This window comes from Vicugna pacos, chromosome 28 (assembly GCF_048564905.1).
Source record: "Vicugna pacos chromosome 28, VicPac4, whole genome shotgun sequence".
NCBI classification, from domain to species: Eukaryota; Metazoa; Chordata; class Mammalia; order Artiodactyla; family Camelidae; genus Vicugna; species Vicugna pacos.
The window spans coordinates 8,686,632-8,708,675 of NC_133014.1; the positions used below are offsets into that span (position 1 = coordinate 8,686,632).

General features: G+C 54.2%; 1 protein-coding gene across 4 annotated transcripts in view; it reads left to right on the plus strand.

The window, feature by feature from the left end:
* The window catches only part of FAM178B (family with sequence similarity 178 member B), an 83,982-nt gene that overhangs the window by 10,582 nt on the left and 51,356 nt on the right, over nt 1-22,044 (plus strand). For 2 of the 4 annotated variants that reach the window (XM_072951384.1, XM_072951385.1), the window contains exons 2-8: nt 1,108-1,198; nt 1,301-1,710; nt 2,708-2,769; nt 3,337-3,444; nt 8,117-8,269; nt 14,284-14,389; nt 17,927-18,011. In XM_072951384.1, coding sequence (XP_072807485.1) covers nt 1,132-1,198; nt 1,301-1,710; nt 2,708-2,769; nt 3,337-3,444; nt 8,117-8,269; nt 14,284-14,389; nt 17,927-18,011 — 991 coding nt within the window. In that variant the 5' untranslated portion in view covers nt 1,108-1,131. Of the gene's footprint in view, nt 1-1,107; nt 1,199-1,300; nt 1,711-2,707; nt 2,770-3,336; nt 3,445-7,931; nt 8,270-14,283; nt 14,390-17,559; nt 17,579-17,926; nt 18,012-22,044 lie in introns of those variants that run through there. The other 2 variants (XM_072951386.1, XM_072951387.1) reach the window with 2 other exon arrangements.

The following is a 22,044-nucleotide window of genomic DNA, read 5'->3' on the forward strand; positions in this document are numbered from 1 at the left end:
GTTCCTCCGGCACCAGCAAGCCACACCATGAACATGTCCCCGCGGCTGCCTCTGAGCTGGGAGTGGGGGATAATAGGTAGGTAAATTCAAAAGGCAGAATATAATCTTACTGAAATTTAGCAGCATCTTTCTTCATTAAGCACAACCCTCACTGTTAGTTTTTTTAATTTAGATTCCAGAGTTCCGACAGATTTTACAAGCTTAATCATTGCTTTTGTGGAGGGGCAGATTTCTGAGGTTCTCTACTCCCGGGTATGAACGCTTTTGCAGTTATTTTTGTATTGATAGATTGCTCTCTTAAAAAAATAAACCATTTTCCAGTGCTAACAGCAGTGCATTTCTTCACAGCCACGTCAGCAATCATTGTTATAAATAGATCTTTTGAGTGTTTCATTATTATTGAATAATGCTTCATAGTAATATTCACTTAAATTTCTTTTATTACTGTTGAGTGTGAGCCCTTGTTGAGTCAGTGCTTGATTTTTTTGTAGACTGTCATTTCCTTTGATCATTAGCTCTTTCAGACATTGGCCTTTCGTCTGTGTTTCAGGTTATCTGAGCCTGGGCCAGCTGTGGTGAGAGGTGTCTGTGTATGTGGCAGGGTCCACCCCAGCTGAGGATGGGCAGCTCCTAACATGGGCGGAGGCGTGTTGGAGCCTCAGGGTCTCTTTGAATCATTCATTCAGCAGAAGTGTAGCGAGCCTGCCGTGTGCCCGGTCAGTGCTGGTACGGGGGAGATGGCAGGGGCCAGACAGCCACGCCCCGCCCCTTGTGAGCAAAGAGCCCTACACAGGTGACACCAAGTGGGCAACACGTGCAGGACGTCATCTCAGACTCGGCCTTTCCGCTGAGCTGCACTGGTTTTAATTTCTTACTGGTTTAAAAAACGTTGCTGTCCGTACGCTTGCCCATCACATCCTTGAAACGAGAGGTCAGATGGAGGCCCCTGCATATCAGCAACCTGGTCTTTGTGGTGCATGTGCTGAGTGCTTGGGGTGGAGCTGGAGGGGGCGTTCCTTCCTGGGCACACGTGGGCCCAGGCCCTCCTCTCTAGGGCACTTTGCTCTCTCCTGGAGGCCCACTTACCTGACAGGGGGTTCCTTCCAGGACCAAACACCCAGTGGTGTGCCGATGGCCAGGGTCCGGAAGGCTGTGCTAGCCCTTCCTTGGAGAGAAGATAGGCGTCTCACCTTAACAGGTAGAGTCCTTCCGAAGTTTGGGAACAGGAGGGAGTGGACAACCCATGGTGGGGATGGTGGCGGGCAGCTGGGGACACTGCAGCACTCTGTCCCGCCCACAGGGGTCCAGGCCGCCGATGGGCCCATCCTCTTGCCCAGCCTGCACCAGGGGCTCCTGTGCCCCACGCGGCACCTGTGCAGCCCCGCCTCTGCTCCAGCTCCCAAGTCATCAAAGAAGCCCAAGATGAAGGCAACTGAGGACATGTTCCCCAGCGACTGGAGCCCGCCGCCCGTGGACTTCCTGAACCTGAGGGCTGCGAAGGCCAACCGGCGGGCCCTGGCCCGGAGGCAGGCAGGTGCGCTGGGGCCTCCGGGGCTGAGGACACTGGCCCGCCAGCCGCCCAAGGAGGCAGAGCAGGAGCCTCGGGACTCGGACCCAGAGGGGGACCCGTCCTCACTGGGGGAGCTGTTCTGGAACGTGGCATGCACCAGCCCAAAGGCTGCAGCCCTGGGGATGAACACCCGCACTTCGGTAAGCTGGGGCCACCTCCTGGCCTCCTCTCCTTGCCACCTTTCTTTAGCCACCCCTCCTGGTCACCCCCAGACCACCCTTTTGTAGCCACTCCCCTTTGGCCACACACCAACCTGTCCCCAGCCCTTGGGCCCTGGGGGCTGGGAGCGTGGGCCCCTGAAGTTGTCTGTCCCTGTGTCTCTGCTTCTCGCTCCTGCTCACAGATGGCTCGGCTGGTGCCACCTTTAATGCTGCTCCTGTCCGGGGCCCTTCAAGTCTTTCTTTCGAGCTGAGGTTGAGGTCGTGGGCCTGGAGAAAGGACCTCGGCGCTGGGTCTGGGCTAGGTCTGGCACAGAGCCTCTGCTGACTCTGGTCCAGAGACTTGGGATTCCTAAATGGAAACTTCAGCGACGAACCTCAGGCAGGGAATGCACTGTTGTTGCTGGGCCGGCGCTGGGGACGTCTGAGTGCCTGGAGGTCCAGGACGTCTATTCTGAGACTAGGACTTGTTTGCTTGTAATAGCCCAAGGTTGTCGGTAACCTGAAAGCCCACCACCAGGGAACTAGTGTGTCATGTTCTAGCCATTCATCAGGGTCCCCTGAAGGTGGATTTTTTTTTTTTAATATCTCTTTAGTATTGATGTGGAATGATCCTGAAGACATACCGTTAATTGAAAATCAGAGTGCAGGACAGTGGGTGTAATATGCTACTATTTGTGTTTAAGGAGAGAATCTATGATACATTGCTGTTTGTTGTCTGTGCACAGAGCATCTCTGCACACACACCCAGCAGTGGCCGCCCATGGGCACCTGTGCGGGGGGACTGGGTTGCTGGGGATGGCGGCTGGGGGAGACATTGTACTGTATGCCTTTATGCTTTTCAATTTTTAATCAGGTGAATGTATTGCTTGTTCAGAAAAGTAAACAAAATACATAAAGGGCTTAACTTAGGTTCTGTTTTATTCCCTTTCCCTCTGCTTTTGTCTTTCTTCCCTACGGCCGCATCCTGTTTCTCCAGTTCCCCTCTGGGGGCGCAGAGTGCTATGTCAACAGCTTAGATTACTTACTGTGGGAGAAGAGGTGAGTGCGGAGGGGCCTTCAAGGGGTCTTCGTTGCTGCGGGGTTGGCAGTAACTTCACAGGGTTCGTTCTCAAAGACTCCTAGCAAATTCCTCTCAGGATGAAGCAGCCCACCCTACCCCCGTCAGCGTGCCCTGGTTAATAACCAGTGCGAGGAACGGTCGCCAGGGCAAAGGGTGGCATCTCCAAGGCAGAGAGACAGGCGACGTGTCCAGGGCTCCAGGGGGCCGTGAGCGGCACAGAGCCTTATCCTGATCAGCGGGGCTGGACCCTGGGAGGAGCAGAAGGCCTAAGCCCTGGCCCTGGTGTGTTAACAGAACGAGCAGACACCAGAGTAAGCTGCACAAATAAAGGGGCGTCTGAGGTTGTGTAGTGAAAACCATCTGCTTTCAGGCAACACAGCTGATAGAGCGCAGCCTCTCCCGCTGTGCGCCTTTGTGCAGGGAGACAGGGCTCCCTGGTCCCCATGCCTAGGTCTGGCCGTGTCCATGGAGGCCCCGCGGCCCAGTGACAGGGCTGGGCGAGCAGGAGCTGCCCTGACCCCAGCTGTTGGGTCTCCTCCCTGCAGGGAACAGGCCCTGGAGCAGGAGCGAGAGGAGCTGCTTCTGCGGGACTGTCCTGACCTCAATTCCTTGAATCTCAGTGATGATGAGGCGCCTCTCACGCCCGAGTACAGGTAGGGGAGTGGGCACCGGTGGGGGGCAAGGGTCCACCCACGCAGGGCCGAGTCCCCTTCCCCCCCCACCGCCTCCCCAGACAGAGGGTTTAGGTGCTGACCTGCCCTCAGTTTTGGACAGTAGCAGCCAGTGATTTGTGTGCGGTTTTTGAGTTCTCAAGCTGCCTCCTTCTCTTAAACCCATATCTGTTCATTGATTTGAGAATGAACCTACTGTGTGTCAGGGTCTAGCGTGGACCTTTGAGGACACAGAGATGACAAAACACGGCCTCCTCTTCCCACCCGCCTGCCCAACCTTGTAGAAGCAGGTCTCTTGAGAAAGTAGCTACACAAAGCCACAGTCTAAAGGAAAACTGCCTTTAAATGGGAGAATACAGCCACATGACATTTTTTGTCTTCCCTTTTCTGGGGAAAGAAGGTGGCTTCTGTCAGAGCTGTCGTCTGGGCTGGAGTCTACTGGCCTGCTGGCTGGAGGGAGGGCTGGATTCAACTGTACTGTGGAGTTTCAGAGATGCCCGAGAACCACAACTGAATCCTTCTTCAGGGTACCCGGTTATCCATCCATCCATTTGTCTGTCCATCTGTCTGTCCATCCAGCAAACATCTGTTGTGTGCCAACTTCGGGCTTTGTGCGGACTCTGGGGATACAGCAGGAGCAGAACCAGGGGAAGACCCCTGCCCTTGTGTTGCTTGCTGTCGGGGTGCGGGGGTGTTGAAGCAGCCTGGTACACCATCTGTCTTAAGCTGGGGGTGGGGTGTTGGGAGGGTTTTGTGAGGTGTGGACAGGGGCTCAGGGAAGGCCTCTGTGAGCAGATGACTTATGCAGAACCCTAGAGTGGTGAGAGGCGGTTCCAGGAGGGCCCTGCAGTGGGAGCACTCCCTGTGTGGTGCGGGAGCAGCGAGGAGCAGGCGGGAGAGGGAGAGGAGGTCAGGGAGGCTAAGGTGGGCTCCATGTCAGAGCTCTGCCTCGTCTGAGCAGCATCCTCTGCTGCCATGTCCAGGGTAGACGGGGTTAGGGGCCGTGGGGGCGAGGTGGAAGAAGGGGGCGGGGCCAGAGGGTCCATGGTAGTAATCTGGGAGAAGTGAGGGCAGGGCGGGGCAGAGGAGGCAAATTCTGGGTATATTTTCAGGGTAAAACTAATGGAATTTGCTGATGAGCTGGATGGAGGCAATGGGAGAAAGAGAGGAATCAAAGGGGTCCGCAAGGATTGTGGCCTGAGCAGCCAGAAGGTCCGAGTGGTCTTTAATTAAGTTGGGGGAGGCTGAGTGACACAGACTGGGGGGTGGCAGGCACGGGAACAAGGGTTCACTTGGGAGACCCCAGGGATGAGTCAAGACAAGGACCCCCTTGTCTGGAGAGGCCGGCTTGGGAATCATCACATATAGGTGACATTTAAAGCCTCAAAACCAGATGAGATCACCCGGGGAGCTGGTATAGAGAGAAGAGCAGGGGCCCAGGGATACAATGTAGAGGTGACGGTGACCTTGACCAGAGCGGCTCTGCTGGGCAGCTTGAGGTGAACCTGCCTGGCTGGAATAGGTTCCCAGACCAAGAGGAGAAGTCAAAAGAGAAAAATAGGCAGCAGCTGAGGAGGGAGATGGGGCCAGGATAGATCTTCCTGTCTGTCTGTCTGTCTTTGTTTCCTTCCTTCCTTCCCTCCCTCTGGAACCATGTGCCCCCATGTGACTGGGGGCAGGTTGGTCCACACACCCTGGACTGTCTGCCTGTCTGGGCTTTGCTTTTTCTGTGCGTCTGAGTGATGTCATTCAGGTCCCGCAGGGATGGGTCTGGTTTCGATAGGCGCTCCGAGTCCTTGTTCTGTGTCCTCTCACGGGGAGGAGGAGGGGGCTCCACCCGCAGGCCCCCCAGGTGGTTCCCACTGTCCCTGTTGCCCAGAGAGGACCATGAGCAGCACCTTGGCTGACCGTTTGCTTTTTTTGCAAGTTTTCCTGATAGTCATCTCCGGACTTGACCAGGGATCAGCAGACTTTCTGTAAGGCTTGTGAACAGTAAATATTTTAGGCTTCAAGGGCCACACATGCTCTGTCGCAGCTGCCTGGCTGTGCTGCTGAGGTGGGCAGGGGGCGTGTGCTTGTGTTGTCCTGAAACCTTGCGTGCAGGAACGGGCAGGAGGTAGCCGCAGCCTGGGCATAGGTGCCGACCCCTGGCCTAGATTAGGGGACGTCTGCCTCCCAGCTGGTACCAGTTCTCACACACTGCCCCACGGCGGGGGGCGGGGGTTGCCACAAGGTCACCGTGACTCCTGGCAGAGCACGAAGACAGAATGGAATCAGAGGGTTTGGGCCAAAGGTCTTGGTGGCATCATGAGTGATGAAAGCAATTTTCTCTCTGTGTTGGGGTCTGTGGATTCGGTTTCCAGGTTCCCCATTCTCTGGTTAGATTGCCTTGGAATTAAACGTCTGAAAACCTCTCTGTAGCGAGAATAACCCTTCTAGCTCTCTGCCTTTCTTCTGAGTGCATCCGGGATTCTGGAAGTCATGGCCTGGATGGTTTAAAATTCCCCATAGAAAGGGAGTTATCTGGGCAACCAGCTTAAGACAGACGGTGTTCCAGGCTTTGAAATTGCTGATTATTTTCTGGGCACATGACATTTTCAAGTCATACTCTGAGGAAGCCTTTTTGACAACAGCCACTTTGAGGTGGTGGTTTTGATGTGGGATCATTTTGATGGGACAGTTCAGCTCTCTGCTTCAAAGAACATTACTCAGTTGATGTACAAAGCCGGCAGCCTCTTCCATCCCTGAATGGAGCCGGGGGTGGAGTGGGATGGCAGGGAGGGGTGAGGATCTGGAAGGGGTGAGGCCGAGGCTGGGGGCTAGCCACCATCCGGCAGACAGGTCGTCTGTGACCAGGATTCACGTGGCTGCCACAGTTGTCCAGCAGAGAAAGGCCCCCAGTCATCTCGGGCAGATTATCTGCCCATGCTCTTGGAATTGCTTGCATCTTGAATAGACAACGTCCTGCATTCTCTATTCCTTAAGGTCAAAAGACCCTATGTGTGTCCTGGAGCAGGGGAGGGGAGGATATTTAAACCACAGCATCATCCTTTATCCTCAGTTCTGAGCCGCACAGGAAATCCTCTATTAGACGTGCAGGCGTCATCTCAGAGCTGTTACTAATGCACATACATTATATTTAATTTCACAAAAGTCCCTTTGAACGACGGTTTGGAGGGACAGGCCAAAGATCTTTTTACAAATGAGCCTCTAGTTCTTACAGACTTCGTACATTTTTTTAAATTATAAAAACAGTATAGGAAGCTGTAGATGCTCAGAAACTCAAAACAGCAAAGAAATGATCAGAACTGAAAATGGTTTTACCATCTGTGTGGTGGTTTGCAGAGGCAGCTTCCAAAATGCTGCAGGGTCAGAGTCTCCCCATTTTCCCGATGTCACTCCCGTCCGTTGCGCCCTTTCTTCCTCAGGGCGACCCTGCGACTGGGTCGGTGCCTTACCTTGGGTCACTTAGCCAGAGAGTGACAGGTTTCCTCTGGCCAGCGGTGGGACCGCTGGCTTCACCCCTCCATCCCCGGTGCCAGCTGCTCAGGTCCTCATGGGAGCCTGGGCTGCGTCCCCCTCCGAGCTCACTGTCTCAGGACCCGGCTGGGAACCCAGATCTGGGCCATCCTCTGGTGAGAGGAGGGCGTGCGGTGCCCGTGGCTTGTCTTAGTTTGTATTTATTATTGTTAAGTGCGTGCTGTGTGAGACCACAGATCAAGCCGAACACTGTTGTGTGAAGCAAAGCAGGGCGTCTCCTTTTCCCTCCCCTCCCACATCCCGTTCCCCAGGGATGACCAGGATCATGGTTGGGTGCGTCAGATGCGTGGGGGTGTTGCATGTGGCTAGCGCGCGTGCACACGCACACACACACATCCTATTCTGCAACTTGCTGTTTTCACCTAGCAGGTACTATGCTGGGGGATCCTTCCACCCTGAGTGGTGCAGAGGAGAACCTCGTCCTTGGGACTCATCCTCGCCCCTCCCTTGATGCATCCCAATTGAGTTGGACTGTGCTGCCTCCTCCTCTTCTTGTTCCTTCCCGGTCCATGGGCCCAGCTCTGATCCCCTAAGTGAGACTCTCAGGACAGGGCGGGCCTGGGCACCTGCATTTAGCAGGCTCCCCAGGGAGTCCTCCTGCTCACAAGAACTTGAGGACGCTGCTCAGAGGAAAGACCTTCCCCGACCTGCTGCACCCAGTGCTTCTCTCACTGGTGCCCCTCAGCACCGTGGGGCAGCTCTGAGACGAGCCCACTTGCTGGAGGCCATTGCCATGATCTGTTTACACTTTTCCTGGGCGTGCAAGGGCCCGACTCATCCTTCAGCACCTGGCATCTACAGCCGTGGGCACGCAGTGGAAGTCTGAACTGAACAGAGCCCATGGGCGTGGCGGGACTGCCCATGGGCGGGGCGGGACTGGAGACCAGGACTTTTGGCTCTTGGACTCAGGACGGAGGGGCTGGGGTGTCTGACAGGGAGTGGAAGGGGGAAGCGGTCTTCCTGCACCGGCAGGTGGCGCTGTGCCCCTGGTCTGGTCCCCACCCAGCCGTGGCTGTGGGGCGAGGGCAGCCGTCTGGCCTTCCCCGGACTCGCTCCAGGCTGCAGACCAAGTGTACCTGCTGACACCTGGCTCTTCTGCCCCTTGCTTTGCCAGGAAGCTGGTGGAGAGGTTCTCCACATCACTGCAGGTCATCCCGCCGGTACATCCCGGCGAGGCTGTGTTTCTGCCCAGGAATCAGCCCCTGCCTTGCATCCTGGACTGTTCGCACCTGAAGCCACGCAGCCATCTGGAAGAGCTGTTCCTCAGGTGAGTGTCAGCGCGGCCCCTCTCTCATGGGACCCAGTGATAAGGACCAGCCCAAATGAGGCAGTGCAAAATGGTGTGTAGTCAGCTTTCAGGGAAATAGATGAAACAGCACACATGTCTACTTATGATATTTCTTTTGCTAATTTAGATGCACATCCTTTAAAAAAATCTTAAAGCAGACACCAAACACCTATTTATGTATTCATGTTGCCTTTCCACCCCCACACCCCAGTTTCATGGAACAACTTTGGTCAGACTCATCATACATGCCTTTGGGGTTATGTCTCCATCAAAACTGGAGCCACTTTCTGGGCCACCCAGCAGTTTTCCAGAGCCTCCTTCTCCATCTTCACTTCCTCCTACTCCATCGAGACACTGCTTCTTGGGTCTGCGTGTGATGCTGACACCGAAAAGTTTGTCCCCAGCCACAAGCACGTGCAGTATAACGTGAGGACAGCTGCCCTGTTCCTCTTCTCCTTGGAAGTTGTTCACAATCACTGTCACACAGCCGCTGACTGTGTGCATTCTTGAGGGGATTTTTAAGAACTTTACCACAATAACACCCAACGCTTGCAATTCTGAGTTCAGATGTCTAAGAATAAGAGAGAGGGGAACCCTGCAGAATTCAGCACAGCGGCTGTCCACGGACGGGGGGCTCAGCGGCCGAGGAGATGGAGGAGAGGCTGCCTGACCCCCCACCCCCCACCTAGCCTGTAACGTGCACGGAGGTTGGAGCGATGCTAGGACTTGAATGCAGGAATCTTGTTCTCTTTTCCAGTTAGTCCATCTTATTTTAATAGAAAGATGTAACATTATTTTGATATGTTTCCTTTAAAACTCCCTATCGAGGAAAGTTTCGGACACACATAAAGTAGAGTGTACCTCCCTCCGTGTGCCCATCACCTGCCGTCAACAGTTACCAACTCAAAGCCAGTGTTGTTCCATCTCTACCCCTGCCACTAACACTGTCCCTCAGGATTATTTTTAAGCAAATCTGAGACACATATAATTTTATCTGTAAGTACAGTCTGTGTCTCTAAAAGACCCTACCTTTAGATAAACAGTCAATACCATTATTACACCTAAACAAATAGGAGTTTTTTTAACATCACTAATGCCAGTCAGTGTTCAGATTTCCTTGATTGTCTTATAAATGTTTTTTATATGGTGTTGAAATCAGAATCTAAAGAAGGGCCAAATGTTGCAATTGGACAGTGTCATGTTAATGGTGAAACAGTATTGCATGGCACAGATGCCTCGACACATTTAACCATTTTCCTCATTTTTCTTGACATACAAGCTATTTCCAACTTTTTCCCATTATAAACAACGTGGCAGAGAGTATTCTTAAACAGAAATGTGTTTCTGCAGTTCTGGAATAAATAGATCCCTGGAGGTGATGAGAGATGCTTGGGTCTAAGTGTGTGATTATTGGTAAAAGTTTACCTTGCCACACTGAAAAAAATCACTAATCAGGAGATGATGCAGAGGGGAAAATAGAAATGAAGGGAAAGAAGAAAGACGGTGGAACCAGAGGAAGGAGAGGGACAGAGAGCCAGCTTGGCAGGAGAGGAGAGACGAGGGGAAAGGCAGGCGGCTTCCTGAGCAGCTTCTCTGCAGGGTTTGTGCCGACAGCAGGTTGTCTGTCCCCAGCTGGATGCCGGCAGGAAGTGTTTGACAGATGAGCCAGCCTGTGGCCTGGGATCAGAACGGCCGTGCCAAATGGGGCCAGGTGGCCGGCCAGTCTCCCTGGGGTGGAGAATCCAGACCCTCCTCCCGCTAACGAGAGGCTTTCTGGAGGAACGCCTGCACCATGCTCAGCTCAGGTCAGGAGACGCCTGCCGGGCCCTGGGTGAGGGCCGCTTCCTGAAGGTCGCCTAAGGGTCATCTTTTATTTCCTGTTTGTGCCAAGGACTTCAAGTCCAGACACAAGAGTGGGAGATACTAGTCCAGTAATTACCCCGTTGTGTGCGGCCGGAAACATGAAAATCGAGGAAGAAGAAAAGGCTTCTTTTCTTGATCTCCCCAAGAGCAGTATGGTTCGGTCTCTTGCCGTAGAAAAAGTTAACACTGTGAGATTACAGGTGACTTTTATTTTTCTCCTTATTCTCCTCTGTATTTTCCACACTTTCATGATGAACATTTTTATCCTTAGAGGTATTGGGGGAAAAGTGAATGTGATTTTTTTTTCAAAAAAAAAAATCACTCCTTGAAGTAGATTCACTTTTCTTACTGTTCTGTGAAGAGGGATATTATCTTTCTTCCCACTGTACAAAGGGGGAAATCTTGGCCCAGATTAAGCAAGCAGTTTGACTCGGATCTCAAGGGAGAGCAGCCTCGGTGTCTGAGCACCACGCCTGGTCCTCCCGGATTGGACCTCCTCAGGTTTATGTGTCAGAAATCTTCTCCCCAAACCCACAGCTGTGGGGCCAGAGGTGGCCCAGACCATCCTCTCTCATTCATTACCAGGCTGGGAGGGTCATTTCCTGGGACCAGAGTCACCTGATGTGACAGAGGTTGGTACCAGGGGCTGAACTTTTGCCTCCTGCCTGTCTGACAGCAAGTCAGAAGGAAATACAATCCCCATGAGTGGAAAAGCTTCAAGACCTGCGCCCACGGCAGCTCGAGCAGGAGTAGGCTCCGAGGCACGTGGAGATGGCCTGCCCAGTTATTCTTGGTCCTCCCTGGGCCCCCACAGTGTATGCAGGAGTGCCAGGATCCCTGCTTGTCTTCTGGTGCACCTGCCATTCTCCCGTGAGGTGTTTGCGGTGTGTTCTCAGGGCACCTGCCCTGCTGGGGTGGGGGTGGGGGGGGCTTTCCTCCACGATGGCTTCAGCTGGTGCAGAAAGCAGTCGGGTCTGAGCTCTCTGGCTGTAATTGGTGCTTGTGCACTGGACCTCCCTGAGGCCCAAGGCCCCAGCTCTGATTTTGCCCCAGCCCCCTCCTCTTCTCGGCCTGTAGGAGGAAGCCTGCATGAAATAAATCCAGCGGTGACAGAGTGTGGACAGGGCTGAGCTGCCCAGCTGGCTGCAACTGCCCAAAAATACAGAGCCCATGGAAGCAGCCAGCTGGGTCATTGCTGGGGTCCCCAGGCTGCTGACCAGAGTGGTGCTCGCTGATCTTTAAACAAAGGAAGGAAAAAGAAGGGGAGGAGGGATGAATGCTTGGCCATTTATTCGTCTCTGTTCTCTCTCGGCGTTTTCACTTCAACTTTCATTTGAGTATCTTGGCAAAGGGGCAGAAACTGACACTGCACAAGTAGCTACACTTGGTGTTTGTCCCTGTGCCGTCACTTGGGTTCCCAAGGCACTTAGAGACTTTGCCATCTGGGACCGCTGCCCATAAAGAGATGGGGGGTGGGGGCTGGAGGGATCCTGACTTGGACCTTTACAGCAACACCCAGTCCAAGTGGAAGATCAGCGCTCCGCCGGGACCAGCGTGCTGGCCAAGCTGGTGCCCTGGTTTTCTGTGATTCCCTTTTTTTGGCTGATGTGACCCCCTTCCTTCCTTCTGTTCCCGTGGCCCTCTGTCCTTGCCCAGCTGGCCGGGGACTAGGGTGTTCTGACTGTGGCCGCTCCTTGTCTGGGTGGGAACCTCCCATCCCTGGGATCCTCGGGTCTGACAGCTGGGGCTTCACACTCAGCTGGGTCCGCGTGGCATCTGCTGCCGCCGGGAAGCTCTGCTCCTCCCCTTCTCACTCCACGACATTCTGACATTCTCAAGATAACTTCCAACCTTGGCATTCGTTGGCTTTGCCATGGGCAAAAGTACCCACTTGGACCCAGTGTCAGCACTCTTGCTTTGAGGACGTGCCATGGGTTTTTGTAAATCTAACAACAGTTGATTCTGTAACCTGAGGTGTTTCAAGTTTTCAGTGCACACACCTCCCACCCTCTTCCCTTCTCCAGGCTTCCCCACATGCTGCTGCTCAGACTTCTCCTGCCTCAGATCAGGGCCCTTCCACCAAGCTGGAGGTTACTTATGCCATCGGCCTGTTCTGCCCCTGAATGGTGGAGGCTGGTGGTTCAGCCGAGGTGAGGTGGCACTGCTCTCCTGCCGAGCACACACAGGAGATTCCTCACATCTCATGTAGCTGTCGGCACAGGATGCCTTGAAAGCCATTCGCCTCGAGGCACAGCTGGACCATGCCCTTCCTGCCTGTCTTTGGCTCCTGGCCTTACAGACTAAACCTAACTCCGCAGCAGGGAACCTCGCCGCAGACTGATCGTTTCCCCGGCAAAAACTGTGCTGCAAGGCGGTGTAGCAGAAAGGAGACGTTGTGACCCAAGGGCTCCCTCTCCCTCTGAGCAGCAGTTGGAAGTGTGTTGATCTGAGCCAGCAGGGGCTTGTAGAATCAATTCCCTTACTGAGAAACTGGCGGGTGCCCCTTGAACAGAATGCCAGAGCCAGAGTCTCCTTGGAGTCCCTGGAGTGATGGCCGCCTTGCCACATGGCCCCTGGCCAGGTCCTGCCAACTTGTGAGGTCCTCCAATGTGATTTGCTTGGGTATTGTCTGCATTTGGGGTGCTGAGCTTGAACCATGCCTGCGTCGTGGGGTCAGTCTGTGAAAGTGTCCGTGTGACCGAGCACGTGGAGCAGAGAGGCATGTGCCAGCAGCCCTGGGGTGCACACGTGTTTGTATATGCAAATAAAGGTCTGTTTTACAGTGGTCAACTTCACAAACACAGGAACAAAGCCGCTTTCTCCTCTGAACTTAAATGGTTTGGGGGAGAAAACATACACAATTTGTAAATTGCCTGGATATTCTCAAGGAGACAGCAGCTTGGCTGGGAGGAGGATCTTTGTTTTGGAGCATTCTGTTCCTGGCAGATTAAAATATGATGTCCTTTTTAAAAAGGAGAAGGAGGAGGTTGGGCTGACCGAGGAAATTTCTATCTAGAGTCATGACTTCAGATGCTATCTGAAGTGTTCTTTGCCTGGATTTGGCTGTTAAAAAGAAGTACAAACATGAAATTACTTTTTCATTTCCTGGAATCCTTATTAATTGCCTTTAGGACATTATCTAGAAAGAGCAAAGAGGCCTTCACCAAATGTGGACAGTGGGAGAATCCTGCCCCAAACCCAGCCTCCCCGGGATGAGCAGGAGGACAGGAAGTGTGATGGAGGCCAGACAACCCCTCTGAAACGAAGCACCTTCCTCCAGAGGCCCTAAAACCACACAAAATGTATCAACTCCTCGCTTTACAGGGACCTGGGATCCTGTGGGCCCAAATGATCTACCAGGGCAATAGCGGACTCAGAGCAGGGCTCCCCTCCCCACCAGCAGCTCCTGGCAGAAGGGAGAAGCCCGGCAGGATCCCGTCGGGAATGGAAACGCGGGTTGTGGCCCCAGGAGTGTGGCAAGTCTGAGCGCCACTCCCCTTTGGCCCTGGGGCTGTTGCCGTTCACGTGGTTTCCAAAGACTCTTCTGTGGCACCCTCATCTGTTATGCCTTCCCAGAACTTCCCCGTCTTGGGCCTCTTTCTGTTATTTTCCCATCTTCTCAGGTGTCCCCTTTGTTTCGGAAAAACAAGACAGGGCAGACACGCTCTGTGTAACCAGACCCCGGCCGCTGGCCCCACGGGGGCCCCGTGGGTAATTCTGTCCTCCCGGTGCCACCCGGAGCCCTCGGCCAAGGGGTGCGACTCCTGGGCACTCTCCTCTTGGAAGCGCAGATCCCTTTGGCAACCCTGATAAATACCTCAGTTTCCCGCCCGTCAAACAGAAAAGACAAGTTGTACTACCCAGTCGTGTGCTTAGAACACCGTGAGATGTGTTCATGGACAGCAAATGATTCTGATGGCGCATGGGTTGTTTTCACTTCCAGCAGCTGCTAGCAGCAAGGGCTCCACCAGCATTTTTGTCCAGAGCAATTACTGATGTGCTTCCAGTGTCCCGGTGAAGCTGGACATCTCCCTGAGTTTTGCTGGGGCAGGCGCACTGAGGAAGGCTGGCCGGCCGCGGGCGCGGAGGCCTCCCCTGACCTCTGCCCCTCTGTCCCTCTGCCCCCGCAGCTCCCCGCCGGCCCAGCAGCTCTCCTTCCTGCGCAGCGGCATCCTGAGCAGCCTCTACCTGCACGCCGGCGAGTGCCCGGTGCCCCTGCTCCGGTGGCTGTTCCAGGTGAGGACCACCGCCTGCCGCTAGGTGGCAGGAGCCTGCCGGCCCAACAGCCAGGGCAGGGCCTCCGGCCAGAGGGGTGGGGCGCTGCCCTCGTCTTGGCCTTGGGTGCTGCTGGGCTTGTCCCAGCTGGGGCTGGAGGAGGGAGGGAGGCTTGTGATCACAGGGTCCAGGAGGTGCAGGCACCGGCCAGTGATCTCACTCGGCTCCCCCCGGAGCGTGTGCCTTGCAGGTGTTGTCGGTGCCACTGGAGGCCCTGTGTGTGATTCAGGCCTGGCCACCTGACAGGAGCTTGCACTGTGCCCAGCTCCTCTCTGCTCCCAGTCACAGATTCTGACCCTCGTCCTATAAGCAGCAGGAGGGCAGCCCTGCAGTGCCCTTGCAGGTGTGACGGCCTTTGTGAATTTAGAGCTGGGGTGCTCAGGTGTTTCCTTGCATGGAGTGATAGGTCAGCTGGAAAAGCCTAGAAGAGCTGCTCTGTCTTCACCTTCCTTCCCTCCTGGTTGTAGCTGAACATTTTGCCTTGGGGGGATGTGCATTCTGCCCCAGGCACAGAGCCTTTGCCCCAGGACAGTGAGAAACCAGCAGGGAAAGCCCGGGAACCAGCTGCTGTGGTATGAATGCTGGGGCGGAGATGCGGCCTTGGCGCCCACCCAGGACCGTTCCTGCCTGGGGATGGGCAGGTCACAAGTTCCAGCTGGTCTCATTCCTGCCAGTTGGAGCCTGGACCCCAGCTGTAAATTAGAGCCACCGTGCGGGGTGGATTGTTCTCTGAGCTCCTTGGCCTCAGCAGACTGGCTGCCTTCCAGAAGGAGCCCTCCAGCCCTCTCTTCTTCCCTGGGGTCCTTCCTGTCACCCCTCTCTGCCCCAGAGGAGAAAGGCACCCCCTTGCCCCTCCCCCAGGCCCAGTGGGGAAAGGCGAGTGGGTGTCACTGGGAACAGAGCGGCCCTTATTCTCTGTCCCCAGTCAGTGCAGCTTCTCCCTGCTCCTTTGCACAGCATATGACGGACACACAGTCGGGCATCAGAGGCACAAAGAGCCAGTATGAGATGTCGCCCACAGAGGGTCCTTGTGTGACCCTGACACGGCATGGAGAAGCGACTGAGCCCTGCCCTGTCTCTTCCCCCAGCTCTGTCACGTCAGCGGCGGGACTCTCGAGCAGAGGACCCATCCCTGCTCTGCCACTTACTACTGTGTGACCCTGGGGGGTTATTTAACGTCAGCTCTGTGCCTCAGCTGAGCTGGGGCCAACAGCCCACGTGAAGGTTGAATGAGGAAATCCTGTGACCTGCCTTGCCCTTCTGGTCCCCCAACAGCACTGCCCGGGGCCTGGACAGCATCTGGAAGGAATGATGTTTCGCACAGAGGTTCTGCTCCTCCATCTTCAGAAGGAGAAACAAAAGCCCCCCCCCACGTGCCCCCGCCCACCCCCAGCTGAAGTCAGATCAGTGACGGGTGCACTTAGCCTTGGGGGCCTTCTGGGTGAGACTCTGCGTCTGTGTCTCTGGAGAAGGAGCAGGGTGGCTGCAGGTTGCCAGGCCCAATGACCACGTGGCCACTCGTGGTCACACTGCAGACCTTTGCCGATGGGCTTAGGTGTCTCACTTCCGAGGTTTTGGCTTTCTTGTCGCTGGGAACTTACTTCCGTGTAGCAGCGGTAGCGTTCGTTCTTCCGCAGACATGGGCTGATGTTTGCTACATGCTAAGCTCTAGGGATAGAAGGACTTTGGAAGTGGTGTCCCAGGTGAATGCGCAGAATGTGGCCGTGGTGCTCGGCGTACTTCAGACCGCCAGTGTCGGTGAGGCCTCTGGTTCCAAGAGGCAAAATCCACGGGGGCTCCCTGAAGCTGCTGGGTGGATGCTTATGAAGGTCCAGGGGTGGCTCATGGATCCAAGGGCAGGAGTGCAGCCAGGGCTCAGGAACCAGGATGGAGAGGGGTCGGGATCTAGGATAGGCTGCCGCTCCTCCCTGTACCCTAGGCCCCGCGGTCAGGGAAACTCCCGGCAAGGAGAGGAGGGGTTAGGTGACCACCCCTAACCACCCCTGACCCGGCCCAGTCAAAGGCAGCTGGAGGAGCAGGGCCACGGGGCTGCAGGGGCCACGTGTGTACCTGGGGCTGGTTCTGAGAGCTGGGGGCTGGGGAGTTGGGCAGACCTCTCCGGCCGGGCTGGCTCGTTCCGCTGTTTCTCTGGAAGACCATCCTGAGTTCCCAGGGGCACTCCTGGTTCCTGCTGCCCGCCACCCTCCCTGCTCCCAGGCGCTTGGCGGGGGCGGTAGACCGTGGGCCCCGGTGAGGAGGCGTCAGCCCGCCCTAGTGCTCACGAGTTAGGTCAGCTCGTCACCGCAGCCCTAGTGTACACTCTGCAGGTGAGCCCTGCTGGGGAGGGTGGACAAAAGCAGGCACCTTACGCTGCCAACGAATTTATGTTCTTCTTGGAAAATGACCACGTGACAACGTGGAAGTTACAGAAGGAAGAGGGAGACAGAGTTCTGGCGTCTTAGGTCAGACCCCTGGGAGGCAGACCCTGAAGTTTTCCTGGGGAAACACACCTGTTAGGGAGGGCGGGCAGCAGGGTGGGGCTGATGGAGAAGCTGAATAGCCACGCAAATGCAGGAGAGGCTATGGCCAGCCCTGGCAGCTCTGGAACTGGGGTCACCCTTCACAGTCGTCCCAGTGAGGCAAGGGGTCCAGGCCTTTGGACCCCAGCATTAGCCTGTGGTCAGACAAAGGCTACACTTGCAGAGGGGATGTGACCTTGGGTAAGGGACTCTCTCCCTCCAAGGTCAATGCCTACAGGAGGCTTCAGCTCAGGGCCCTCAGCCAGCAGCAGCACCCAGCCCATGAGTGGCCGTGCCCAGAGTACCCACCGCAGCGGGCTTTACTCAGCACCTTCAGGGGGTCGGTGTACTTTTGTGGCGTGGCCTCGCCAGCCTGTCCCCAGATTGTATGGTGCTGGGGGGGGATGCTGTCCCATTGCTCATCTCCATGTCACACCCTCTTCACATTCCAAATCCCCAGCTCTGACCACAGGCTCTAGGAGCACTCAAGGAAGTGAGTTTGAGGGGGGGGTGCCCCGCCCTCCCTCCTCCCATCCGCCAGATTGCTTGTGGATCTGCACTCAGTACTGAGGACCTCCCCGAGCTGGTGGTCTCCTGTGCCTGTGAGTCAAGGCACTGAGCTGGAGATGAGGTGAGGGTCACGAAGAGGGACCAGCTTGTCCCTGTCTAGCAGACTGTAGTCAGAGGGGCACGGTGTGACCACAGGGTGTGAGGGGCAGAAGGACCAAGATTGCCACACAGGGCAGCAGACAGAGTAGGAGACTTTAAGTCACATGGACCAGGGATTGGGTCCTGGCTCTGTTCCTCACTTGCTGCGTGACCCTGAGGGGAAGTTGCTTGACCTCCCTGAGCTTGGCTTCCTCATCTGCAATGATGCAGATACACCTCTGCTGGGAGGGGTAAATGGGGCTTATTTAACATGGAGTAATAAAGGTTTACTACTATCACTCCAGCTAACTTGTTTTTTTCCTCCTCCCAGCTGCTGACATGGCCTCCAGAAACGTCTTCAGGAGCCTTTGGTCTCCTGTGGGGCCTCAGCGTGGACGGGCTCCTCCGTCAGTCCGGTCAGTACTCTGCGTGCAGGGTGGCAGCTTGCACGCTGCATGCCCAAGCTCGGGAGCCTACATGGCACCCAGTTGCTGGAGAGCTGCTGGTGGGGGCATCGCATCACGGGACATGGAGACATCAGGCCAGCTTCAGCTCTGGCTCCAGCATTAGCAAAAAGCTGAGCCATCAGGCTCCTTGGTATCTTATCTGGGCTGAGATTTATGTCACCGGGGCCAAGTCCAGGCTGACTTTACAGTCTTGGGATCCAAGAACAGTCTGGAAGGTGGATTCTCTGGATTTACGGGCACAGCTTGCTTCCAACTTCTTCCTGAGAGCCCCGTTTGCTTGGGAGGGTTCCAAGATCATCTGCATCAAATTGGGGAAGCTCTTTGGGTTGAAGTCACTGGGTGGGGGGTGGGGGGCTGAAGGTGTGTCCCCACCAGCAGCCCTCCTCGGCTCGTGGGCACCAGTGGAGCACCTAAGTGTGGTCTGCGCTGGAGTGAGAGCCTTGAGTCTGTACCTCGGTCCTGACATTTAAGGGGTACATTTGAGTCATTTTTATGGAATTTGTGGTGACCTTCCTAGGCTGTTATCATTTGGTGCCTGAACCTAGACACTTTGGCACCAAAAAATATCATGTAACCAGTTAAAAGCTGCTTACAGCAGAGGGATTCACAGGTGCTGGGACCCCCCCCCACTTGCCCACCAGCTGTAGTCTGCCCACCCTCCCACTAAAACACTGAAGCACATGCTCTGGAGGCCAAGGTTAGACCCACCATGCACCATTAACCACCCCTCAGCCCTGCACCCAGCCCTTTGAATTTCTGCTGTTGTGTCTGCCCTCCTTCAGGAGTTGGCTGAGCTGGAGGCCATCTGTCAAATCAGAGCATTCCAGGCTTCTGCTCGCCGGCCCCCCAAGCCTGAGACCCTGCTCTCCAAGGTCCTCTGAATAGCGCCAGTCTCGGCCTCCTCTCCCTTTACATAACCTCTGCCCCTGCAGCCTGGGCTGCCCTTTCGAGCCTCTGGGGTCGCCTCTGCGGTGTGCCTGCCCTTTTGGGGAACAGAGGCCTCCCTTGTCCCACTCTTCTCCTCCGTGCAGTGGTATGTGTCTCCCCCCGCAGAGGCAGTGGGGACCTCCTTCTCTTCTCTGCTTCTTGCCACATTGTCCCTGATTCGTTCTCCATCGGGAGGGGCCAGGAACCGGCTCCTGAGTTCCCAGTCAGCTCAGCTCTGACCGGCTCCCCCCACCCCAGAGTGTTTTTCCCGGCATCACAGGAGAGCCCAGCCTGGGCTTCTCTTTCCCTCCTGTTGGAACAGAGACTGGCCAACAGAACGCCATGCCCAAGGTCAGGATCTTGATGGATCTGGGGAAGGGCAAAGGCCTGGTTCACAAAGGAGCTGAAAGCAGGGATTCTTAACAGGCAGGTGCGCGTACCCCACGTTCACAGCAGCATTACTCACAATGGCCAGATGGCGGAAGTAACCCAAATCCCAAGTGTCCGATGATAGATAAGCAAAATGTGGTCTATACACGCAGTGGAAAATTATTCATCCTTAAACAGGAAGGAAATTTTGTCGTGTGCTACAACAGGGGTGAACCTTGAGGACATTACACTAAGTGAAAAGAGCCAGTCACAGGGGAACATGTACTGTAGGATTCCACTTACATAAAGTACCTAGAATAGTCAAATTCATAGAGACTGAAAGTGGAATGGTGGTTGCCAGGGACCAGGGGAAGGGAGAGTGGGAGGTTGGTGTTTAATGGGTACAGGGTTTCAGTTTGGGATGATGAAAAAATTTATGGAAATGGGCAGTAGTGACGGTTGCAGAACAATGTGAATGTACTTAACAGTACTGAACTATATACACTTAAAAATGGTCAAAATGGCAGGTTTTATGTTATGTGTTTTTTACGGTAATTTGAAAAGAAGAAAAGCCAAGTCCAGAACCAAGGAGAGAATCTACCAAAAACTGAAACTGAAAATCAACCGCCAGTTCAGGAAGCATTTGCACGGTTAAATTAGATGCAGGATTGATGCAAAAGGAAGTCATGCTTCTCAGATTTGTCAGCAACTTGAGGTGCTCTGTGTCCTTGTCTTCTGTGGGATCACTGCCCTCTGGGGCAGAGCTGCCTTCTCTCTCACTTGGATCTGTCTTTGGAATGTGAGTTTTCAAGTTCTCTGGCCTTTCTCTTTTGTAAAGTAGAGGAGATGTGTGTGTGTGTAAATTTCCACCCTTTGCTGGAATTTGTGGTGACCAGCGTTTCATCCCAGGCTGTCCTGGGAAAAGTCTTACACAGTCTCCTTCATCCCAGCACTCCGTGCGGGTCTCCAGCGGGGCCTGGGACCTAGGCTTCAGAGGTGACTATCATGGGTGTGCTCCAGGGGACAGGGGCTGAGGACTGAGAGCCCAGGGGTCACTGGAGGGTGGGAGTGAGGTGGAATTGTTGTTCTGGATTGAGAAGCGGCACATGTCACCTGTTAAAAGCTCCTTGATGAGCTTGGAGAGTGAGAGATTCTGGAACACTGGCATTCTTTACTGTGGGAAGCATTTATTCCCTTATTCAGCAAACGGACATTAAGTGCCCCCTAGGTAGCAGAGGGAGATACAGGGTGAAAAGTCGTGGTCCATGCCCTCAGAGGGCTGATAGTCAAGTGGGAGGGGATTAAATGTCCAGTTACGACAGGAGAAAGGAGGCATGGTCAGAACTGTGGGAGCTCCCAGGAGAGGGAAATTACTTCTAGCTAGATGGGGTTGGGGCAGGGGAGGCAGGAATCTGAAAGTGCTTTGTAGAAGAGGGAGTGGTTGATCCATCCACCTCTCGAAAGATGTGTAGGGCAGGGACTGCAAACTTAGTTGCCCATGGGGACCAAGTGAGACCAGTAACTAGAGAGCTTCTGCCCTGAGTAAAGAGCCTGGCAGGTTCCATGTTGCCAGATCTCTCCATTTTCAAGAGAAGCTCTGTCTTAGTTTAGGATGTACTTGGACTCTAAGTAACAAATACCCAAGTAAGAGCAGTTTATTATCTCATAGGATGAGAAATCCGGAGGCAAGTGGTTCCACAGTATGTTCAACAGATCTGCATTATCAGGGCTCTGACTTAGCTTCTGTGTCTCCCTTCTCACTACTTCCCCGCAGAGTTGCAAAGTGGCTGCCATAGCTCCAAGCATCATCATGTTCTCACAAGACAACAGTGTTCCAGGCAGAAAGGATAAGGGTAGAAGATAAGAGGTCAATGCTTCTTATACTTCTCTCTCTTTTTATCAGGACATTCTTTCCATTTCCAGACAGAACTGAATCATAGACTTTAGAGGACCTTTGCCATGTTTTCTCACTGTCTGGTGCCCTTTGAACACCACAGCTATGTCTGAGGAACTTTCAGCCTCGTGAATCCTACACCTCCAGGGTAGAACCAGGAGACTCACACTTTTTTTCCAGCCTCCTTTCAAATATTTGAATTTTTAGTTTTGGAATTTTCATTTAGTTCTTTATTGTTTTTTGTAGTTTCTGTTTCTCTATGGGGATTTCTTATTTGTTCATACAATATGAGCATATTTTCATTTACCACCTTGAGTACAGTTATAATAACTGCTTTAAAATCCTTGTCTGTAATTCTAACATATGGAGCATCTAATTCATTATATGGAAAATTTAAGTATGAAAATAAACATTTACTGAGTAAAGGAATCATACCAAATACTAGACCTTGTGAGTTGCAGGTCCCATTCTTCCAGCTCTCTTTAGGATATTTTCCAGAAATGCTCATATAGAAATGTCAGCTGATTGCAGCCTGGCTTCCCTACAACACTCACAGGGGCCGTGCAGGTGAGGTGTCTTGGAGCTTAATTAAGCATCATTAGCTTTAAGATCAATTGGTTTCTGACATATGATAAAACTGTTTTCTGCTCTAAAAGCCAGAGCCTCTTTCTGTCACTGTGACTCAGAGCTCTGACTGCTTCCACAGCCACCCTAGTCCAGACCCCGCAGAGAGACATGGGTGACATGCTCCTCCACTGGGTGGACCCACTTTCCCTGAGCAGACACCATAGC